This window comes from Poromitra crassiceps (genome assembly GCF_964638095.1).
Source record: "Poromitra crassiceps genome assembly, chromosome: 10".
In the NCBI taxonomy this organism is placed as follows: Eukaryota; Metazoa; Chordata; class Actinopteri; order Beryciformes; family Melamphaidae; genus Poromitra; species Poromitra crassiceps.
The window spans coordinates 4,551,186-4,561,067 of NC_139631.1; the positions used below are offsets into that span (position 1 = coordinate 4,551,186).

General features: G+C 45.2%; 1 protein-coding gene across 1 annotated transcript in view; it reads right to left on the reverse strand.

Annotated features, from left to right (window-relative positions):
• Positions 1–2,749: 2,749 nt before the first annotated feature.
• Positions 2,750–9,882, reverse strand: part of aacs (acetoacetyl-CoA synthetase) — a gene marked incomplete at both ends in the record, with an annotated part of 64,097 nt that continues 56,964 nt past the window's right edge. Inside the window, 6 exon segments of the mRNA XM_083644076.1 lie at positions 2,750–2,887; positions 3,004–3,206; positions 4,036–4,094; positions 4,651–4,720; positions 5,402–5,527; positions 7,964–8,077. Of these exon segments, the coding sequence (XP_083500202.1) occupies positions 2,750–2,887; positions 3,004–3,206; positions 4,036–4,094; positions 4,651–4,720; positions 5,402–5,527; positions 7,964–8,077 (710 nt within the window).

The window sequence follows — 9,882 nt, forward strand, 5'->3', positions numbered from 1 at the left end:
TATGTTGCCTCGTGGTACGGTACATGATGATGATGATGATGATTATTTTAATCATTTTTGTGTCATAAATTGTCAAATGAAAGTAGGTGAGCTAAAAAGTGAAAAAAGTCATTTTCCATTTCAGTGCGACTTACTGCACTTCAGTTCAGCACCACACAAGTGGACAGCGGGTAGGCGGAGAGCGCTCTGTTTTCAAAGGAACTGAATGCTTCATTCTGCTGGGACAAAACTCTCAAAGTGGTTTGGAGTGGGACACAACTGTGAAGTTGTGGGGGCAGGATTGAGGTTAGTTTAGTGTGGGAGTGACAGATGAAATAAGTCTGATTGAAGGGTGCGTTCAATTCAATTCAGTTCAATGCAATTACGCAGTTATTGGTGAAACGACATAAGTCCACTAACGTTACTTCCAATACCACAGGGTAATAACGGTTAAAGTTTATAGGGCAGCAGAGGACATGTTAGCAGTTTGCTGTACACAAATCCAGTTACTAACTTTGGAGCAAATTGTGGAATAGAAAAGTTTCACTTCCGTTTTCACAACGGAAGCCTGTTAGATGAAGTTCACTGCTGCTGGTCTGCTGTCTGTGCATCTCCAAATGACAAACACGATGCTCATTAGGGATCGATTTACATACACGTCTGTACACTGACCAACGTTTGACGTTGTGTCAGTGCGCCACAGATGAGCGTATGAGAAACACTGCAGACGCCCTCTGGAGGCCATCTGATGAAGTAGTGATGACTGACTTGAATATGACTTGATGACAGTCCTGTGCAGACCTCTGCTTCGGGGGCATTTTTTTAAATAACTATCATTGTATTTAATCTTTGTGATAAATACATATTGTGAACCAATGACGACTTACAGCCTCTAGGCTTCTTAAATAACTCGTCAGGTAAATTAGCCTGAGACAAATAAGTGAAAATCCGTTTCAAAGTTTATTGTCGCTGTTTGCCTGCTTGAAACAGGGAGCTATATCGCCGCTGCTTTTTGCTAGCCCCGGTACCGTTGGTGTTTGAATACTAGTACACGATTGGTTGCTGACGGGTGATGACACCTTACCGTCTAACAGAAGGGATAACGAGGAAACCACGGTGCATAACAGTCATAGAAAATGAACGGGCATTCACCAACTGTTTTCTTGAGTTGCTGGTAGTTTGTTTGCAGAGATCGGGTCTACGCATTTCAGTCAAGCTGTTTAAAAGGCAAACTTTCCCTTGAGAAACTCCTGTACGAGTGAGCCGTACCCAACAAGTGTGGGAGCGAGGCTTAGTTGATCTTAGCAAGGCAAGTTGCTGGCAGTGTGGCTGCATATAAAACTGCAATGTCAGATGGGGAAGGCTGATTTTCTGGGACTCATAAAATGTGTGTTTGAGATGTTGCTCTCAGGCTGGCTTTACTTCATAGGAGTCTTCCAGAAGATGCACTCCTCCTCTTCCCCAGGAAATCACCCCAGGTGCTTCGGAAAAAGCTGTTTCCAAGGCAAAAATGGTCCCTTGAAAAACGTCTGTTTTGCAGCCTTTTGCGAGCTGTGTTGAAAACATGCTGTTTGTGTGAGAGAGGGGTCGGGGGCGGCGAGGGGTCCGTCAAAAAAACCCATTATTGATGCTTGCAGATGGTGGCTTACAGGAGAGGCCTTCCTGAACACAGCTCGGGTCAGATGGACACAAATGAAAAGTCGTCATTCATAAACAAACTAGAGCAGAGTGAGTACTGAAACCTTCCCTTTAAGAGCACGTACACATCTCCGAATAGAACATCAACACATGTTTTGATGTCTCAGGGCGGACCGGAGGAGAATCAAGATTTACCAAGTCAAATTAAGGACTGGATTTGGTAAGAGATTAATAAACTTTTTCACCTTGGGACTAACTAAAGTCGGTAAGTTTAGTTTGACCCTGTCATCATTCAAACAAACTAGAACTCTTGACACATTAAGAGCCATTAAGAACCATTTTGGGTCTTTAAATCCACAATTTTAGTGTTACTGGAATATTTACAAGACAAGAAGATATTTTAACACACCACATGATATGGCGATAATGTTCCAATGGCTCTCCATGGTGTTTGTACATGAGTGTATATATATTACTGTATGCTTCCAATGTGTTTTCAGTCTTAGAGCCACTCAGGGTTAACCCATTGATACCTGATGCAGCATTTGTGTGTGTATCCCTTTAAGACCGCGTCTTAAAGGGATACACACACAAATGAGGGATATACACGCGAATGCTGCACCAGGTATCAATGGGTTAGCGCAGGAGGGTTAGCGAGAGAGAGAAGTATGGCTCTTCGTTCCTCGGCTTTCTCTTGACAGCCATCAGACTGTCAAGCCAAAGCAAAGTGGTAATGCTACTTCCACAATGGCTTCAAACTAAGCATGAGTGTGCATCATCGTGTCACATTCAAAAGTGAATCCAGTTCAACATCAACTCACCATACAGTACCATACAGTACCATACGAGAGCTGTGTGATTTTCTATGGTAGCCTAGGAGCTGCTGCTTGACGCCATATATTTACTATTACTCATCACATAAATCACGTTACATGTACAGTATATCATTTGACATATTTTTTTGCCCCCCCCCCCCCCGTACGGGCGCCCTGAAAATTAAGAGTCATGCTCTTTGACATGTCTCTCTGCCTGTAACAATAAAGTTAACTGAGTTAAAAACTGAGCTGTATTCCTTGTGGGCTGGTTCCGTTTTCGCAGGTCCTCTCTCCAGCTCTTGTGGTCCGTGGGCCCTCTAGTAGTTCTGCAGTTCTGGTATGTTCTTGTAAAGATCCAGCGAGTCGGGGTTGGAGAACGCTCCTCTCTGCATCACCTCCCGCCCGGCGATCACCTGCTTTACTGCCACCTCCACCTTCTTCCCGCTGATGGTGTACTGCAGGGACAAGGAGAGAGGGGGGGTTTGTCATTCAAGAAAGTGAAGAATTGAATTCAGAACTGAGTTCAGAACAGGTTCCTTGGTTTCTTGTTTGATATTCATATCACTCTTACAGGAATGTCTTTGGTCTCCAGCAGCAGTCCAGGCACGTGTCGGGCGGACAGCGCTTTCCTGATGGCTCCTCTAATCTTCTGCACCAGCTCGGGGCAGTAGAGCTGACCGGGGGCCATCTTTAGGAACAAAATAACCCGCTCTTCTCCGTCGGCGTTGTACTGGGGAACACAGAGACTGTCGGACACTTCCTCGAACGCCTCCACTGCAGGGAGGTCGACAGAGAGGAGAGCAGAGGAGGCGAGGTGACGAGAGGAGAGAGGAGGGGGAGAAGAGAGGAAGGAAAAACACAGAAGATGAGAGAAGGTGAGGAGGAGAGGAGAGGAGATCAGGAGAAAGGAGGGGAATAGAGGAGAGTGGAGGGGAGGAGAGGAGAAGATATGTAAGCACTAACTAACTACAGAAATATATTTCTGTTGTCAAAAGTACAGGAACAGCTGTGAATGTAGTCACCAAAATCCTCACATTACAATCTGCATTAATGGTGTTTTTCCTGCCTGGTAAAAACCATCCTGATAACATGACCTCACATTCTGCTTCACTCTCATATGAGTCTGGACTTCCACTCGCCCACAGCCGTTTCAGTGGGCGGGAGTACTTGCCTTGACAGACAACTCCTTCAGCCAATCAGCGTCACCAAATCTAATCCAAATCCAGTCGGAGGAACGGTGAAAACGTCTTTTGTTTAATTGTTGTTATTGAGTCTATTTATGGCTGTGTTTACTAACATTAACGTTACCGCTCGTTGCTTCGGGAGAAACCAGTGGGGTCCCACTGTCCCCGATTGGCCCGCTTACGTCACCGACTACGACGCAGTCCCTGATTGGCCCGTTTACATTGTCATTTCAGGAAACCGATGTGGGCGGCTAGAAGTCCAGACTGATCCCTGGAGCGAAACAGAATGTGAGGTCATGTGATCAGGGTGGTGTTAACTCGGCTAGCTCTGATTGGCTCCGAGTTTCAAAACGGGATTCTCCCATAATCCCCCTGCTGCCGCCGTTCCCCTTCCCCAGCGGGTAGCGTTCAAGGCTCACCGATGTTGTAGATCTCCGAGCTGCCGAAGCGGACTCCGTTGGGGTTCAGCGTCCCGTCGCTGCAAAACAAACACGAGCTCAAGATTCAAGACTTAAGTGTCCCTCGTGGGAAAAGTGGCTCACATGTCAGCCGGAAGGAGGAGGATGCTACTTGTCTCCCTTTTCCCCTCCCTGGTGTGTTTGTTTTCTCCTTTGCCTTTAGTGCAGACTATTCTGTCTTCAACTGACGAGTATCATATAAAACAACATTCTAATGTGTCTCACGCAGCTTCCCAACTGTTCCTACTGTAGATTTCTCCAAATAATTCTCGGGGTGGAGCAGAAGTACAGCACTAGTGCCGCAAGTCATGTCTGTGTCATGGCTGCATAATCTATCAATTGAAATATTATTATTATTATTAATATTGACTATTTCAAAAATAGCAAGAGAACAAACCCAAAGCATCTCATTTTCTCTCCTCTCGTTTAGTGCCAATCACAAACTCTGTTAAAAGCCTTGTCCACATGTGTAGCATTCTAAAGAAAATGAATAAATAAATCATAAATACGATTACAATATAACTTGTCAACACTGTGTATCTGTTATGTGAGTAGCAGGATGGTGGCGTAGCTGACCTCCTCCCCTGCATGACGATGCCTCCTGTCTTGGGGTTGATTTTACAGTAGTCTCCATGGGCCCACACGCCTAGAGGGAAAGACAGCAAACACAACACAACTCAATTCACTTCAATCCAATTCAAACTTTTTTTGCCCCGTGAGGGAAATCTGGTGTGCAGAAGCGGTTTATAATAAAAACATCATAAAAACAAATAAAGAAATGATTAAAGAACAATAAACACAAGGAAAACGCATAAAGTCAGACAGTCAAGAGCTTCATATAATGCAATAAAAACTTGCTCATCAGTGTCAATTACTATGTTTTTTTTATATAGGCAGAAGATGCTACAGCAAATACAAATGTGTATTGGTCATACGTTATGTCACATAGTTCAAACTTTTTAACTAATGACCCTCCCCGCAAACAAACAAACAAAACAACAACTAAGTGATGCCTACTCTGTTGCACGAGTAAACATAGAATGGTGAAATTTGACCGACAACTAACTACTACTACTACTACTAATTAGTATTTTCCCTTTTCAGGCTATTTCATTTATTACTGACAAGATGGCTGTGATCGTGTGCATTTGTGCATGGGTGTATGCATACGTGATTGTATGCATTGTGTGTGTGTGTGTGTGCGAGCGCATGTGTGTGTTTGCATGTGTGTGTGTGTGTGTGTGGTTGTGCATGTGTGTGTGTGTGTGTGTGTGTGCGTGTGCATGTGCGTGCAGATGTGTGTGTGTGTGCCTGTGTGTGTACTCACCTGGATATGTAGAAAAGTATGCTTTGTGGTACTTGCTCCCGTTTTCGTCGTTCCAGAAGTGTGTAGGCTGGCAGGGAATCGGCTTCAAACACACCAGCTCCCCGCTCTCTCCCCATACAGGCTTACCTGCCACACACACACACACACACACACACACACACACACACACACACACACACACACACACACACACACACAGGTACAAAAAAACAACGATGATTTGAGATGTGGGCCATGGACCTGGGCACAAACCCCCAACAAAGACACCCAAACGCACACAGGTACGCGCACACGCATACACACACACACACACACGCACGCGCACGCGCACGCGCACACACACACACACACACACACACACACACACACACACACACACACACACACACACACACACACACACGGTAACACACTCACACACTGTCAAAGAGACACACACACACTGGGGTGTGTGGTTTCACACAGCACTCATCTCCTCCCTGAGGACGGTGTTACCGGCTTAGAGAGCGACTCAAATAATCCAGAGCTCTTCCTACAAAACTGCCTTTAAATTATCCCTCAATCCACTTTGCCTTAAGGCACCAATACAGCCACAATACAGCCTGCAGCGGGGATAGAGGGGCTGTAGGGGGGGTAGGGGGGCTGTAGGGGGGGTAGGGGAGCCAGGGACCAAAATCAATGAGAAAAACACAGACGGCTTTCAAGACTCCCCAAGAAGATAAAATCACTCTTTTCTGCATTGTTAGACGAAACACCCGTGTCTCCCAACTTTTACATTCTATTGACCCAGTGAAAGTTCACTGCCTGCTCATGCTGTCTTCCAGCTACGCTCTTCTTCACACTCACACTAGGGATGCACGATATCGGCAATTACCGTAAATTCCGGACTATATTTTTTCCCGTTTTTTGGCCTTTTTTGCCCCCTGCGGCTTATATAACGGTGCGTCTTATCTATGGATTTTTTCCAAAAAAAAAAAAAATCTCTCTTTTTTAGCACTCTTTCTAACTATAAATCCACTTCTGTTTTAATTTCCTCTCTTGCCCTCTTTTAACAACATAACATAACATAACATAACACAACACAGGTAAGCAGAAAGAAAAAGACAAGCAATCACGCCATGAATGAGGAAATGACTCACCTGCTGGAGGCTGGAGATACACCGCTTGGGCTAAACTTTTACTCCGTGAAACACTATCGATTAAGTCCGACATCGCTCAGAGGTTTTGAGCAGCTTGAAAACAAGTTTGAAAACGTGCAGAAGTCCATCCACTCACTCACTAAAGAAAATAATGCAACCGTGAAGAGTTTCACTCGTGTCCAGCCATCTGGCCGAGTTAGAGCCGAAGTCCCGAACACAGTGAGAAAACCTCCCGAAGGTGCTGCTGCAGCGGGGTGCATATTGTCCGGCCAGCCGACCGAGAGGCATGCGAGCCGGGCACTATTAAACAGTTGGGGTGTGTGAGGTGGCTGGCTGTGGAGGTGGCGGTTTCTCCTCCTCCTCCTTTCTTCTTTCTTTCCGGCCTGCCACCGAGGGCCATCTTCATCTGCCTACTCCGCTGGCCCGACCGTCAACTCATCCTCCAGGCTGCGGGGAAGAAGCCCCTCACCTGGGAGGGTACGCGCTTTTTCGTCCCGGCAGGACCTCCGCGTTGGTGCAACAGAAACGCGCAACATACAACAGCAGCATCGAGTCAATGGATATCGCTTTGGCGTACTGTACCCAGCGAGACTCGTCATAACCATTGATGGACAGCGGCGGAACAAGAGCTCAAAGTGAAACTGCCGAATATCTTTTGAGTTGGACTGGTCAATAGTACTGTGGGTAACTAAAATAAAAAAATAAAAAACGGAATTCTCTCTTCTTTAGCACTCTTTCTAACTATAAATCCACTTCTGTTTTAATTTCCTCTCTTGCCCTCTTTTCACCACACCGCGGACACTGTGTGCACTGTAAAAAAAACAAAAAATACCACAATGTGTGATTTTGTCTGGGGATTAGTGACCTGACTTTTGTTTTGTTGAAATGTTAATAAATGGGAGCTTCCCCAAACAGCCATCCATTCCCGACAATCCCCTCTGTGCACGAAGCCTTACATATGGTAATTAAACATCAAAACACCCGCGGCTTATAGTCCGGTGCGGCTTATAGAAGAAAAAAATAGTCACCTTTGAAGGTGCGGCTTATAGACCGGTGCGTCTTATAGTCCGGAATTTACGGTATATCGGTTATCGTAGTATGTTACAGTAGTCATCAGTAGTCAATCATGAGCAAAATAATCGGTATGTCCAGTGATCGCACAGCTTGCCGATCACGGACCAATAGCAGACGGATTTGCGGCTCTGTGGGAAACCCCTGGTCTCGCGCTGTCTCGTGCGAGCTGTGTGAAATGGTGAAAGCCAACATGGCAGCGGACAAAACGGCAACGACACACACACTGTGTCCATCTCTTTTACTCTCAACGGCACACGCACACGCACAGGCACACACACACACGCACAGGCACACACACACACACACACACACACACACACACACGCACACACACACGCACACCTCTTACCATCACAACTCCACGCCTCTATAGCCATGCCGAGGTTTCGTGTTTGGATCTCGCCCCGGTACACTGGTACTGTTGGGTTCTGACCCATGAAACATGACACTATATCAGTACCACCTGCAGAGAGAGAGAGAGAGAGAGAGAGAGAGACTTTGTTGTTTGAGGTTATAAAATTAAACACTTGACCTAAGATCCACAAGAGGAAAAACCCTCCACACAATCATGATTCATATTTTAGTCATTATCATGGTGGTCTAGGTTTTGATACCAGCGATGATTGCTGATGTGTACATTTGCAGTCTGTATATATATATATATATATATATATATATATATATATATATATATATATATATATATATATATATAGTAGTATACTACTATATATATATAGTAGTGAATGCGGATGCTGGCATGTGGTGTGGAATAGTTGGAAGAAGTAGAAGCAGGATGAAAAGAGAGTGAGAGAGAGCTGCAGTGTGGCTCTGACAGGCAGCACACTGCAGCAGACTTCACAGTCACAGCTGAGAACATGGCAGCAGCGTCACACAGTGCACCAGGTCTTCAACTGAATCATCGCACTCCACCTAAACCGCTTGACAAAACTAAACTAGTGCCAGGAGCAAAATATGGAACTGTTTCGCTTACAGAGGCTGACAAAGATGACAGAATCCCCTACTGTACGTGTACCAGCATCCCCCCCCCGTGCTGAAGCTGTCAGAGTGCAGTCACACAAGCAACCATCAGGCAATATGACAAACTAATGTCACAGATGTTTTCTGTGACCATGAATCTGTGATATTGCCTGATGGTTTTTTCTTGTTTCCTATTGCATCATAGTATTTTATAAATTAAACTTAGTATTCAGGACTGGGTGATACGGACAGTTGTTTTTGTTCATCTATAGTGTTAGTTTTTTTGTGTGCATAAAAACACACAATTTGATTAGAAAATTATTATCTTCATTTAAATATATGCTTTGATAAAAAAAAAATTAACTCAATTTGTAACTTTTGGTATAATATTACTGAAATCCTATTGGTAATAAGTTACATCACTGAGTTAATGCTAAAAGTAATATATGACATGTAATATGTTACTTTTTTAATGAGTTACCCTCAACACTGCTGGACAGGCAACTTCCAAAGTTGTGGTTTCTTTCTACTATTGGTACTACAGTATTACTATTAGTACTAATTGTTATTTGGGCCCACGTCCTGTACCAGCAAACACTGCAACAGGAAGTGAGCCAGAGACGTCCTGTACCAGCAAACACTGCAACAGGAAGTGAGCAGGGCTACGATTTAGAATGTTTTTGTTGTCAAGTTAAAACCATCTATTGTGACAACACCACTGCAGGGGCAGCTCCCCGCTCCACCCTGCAGGGGCTCCCCGCTCCACCTGCAGGGGGCAGCTCCCTGCTCCACCTGCAGGGGGCAGCTCCCCGCTCCACCCATTCACCTATATAGGACCAGGAGATGTGCTACATGTACGTTTCTAAAACTGTCACTAAAACACACACACACGCACACACGGATGCACGTCGTGCACGCGTGTGCGGACACACACACACACACACACACACACACACACACACACACACACACACACACACACACACACACACACACACACAGACACTGAAGTAAACACAACAAGCTTTCCCTGCCATCCATTTGTCTTTTTCCACCTTCTCATCTTCCACCATTTCTGACACATTCTATTCATCTAGCCTCCCTTTCCCCTCCCTCTGTTTCTCACCATCCATCTATTGTTTGTTGCCTCCTTCTCTCTCTCTCTCTCTCTCTCTCTCTCTCTTCTTCCTCCAGCTTTCAGCGCTTTACTCTCATCCTCTCCCTCTCTGCCAGCTTCTGGATTGAGCTTTAATTGGCTCCCAGGAGAAAGAAGAAACTTTGTCTTTC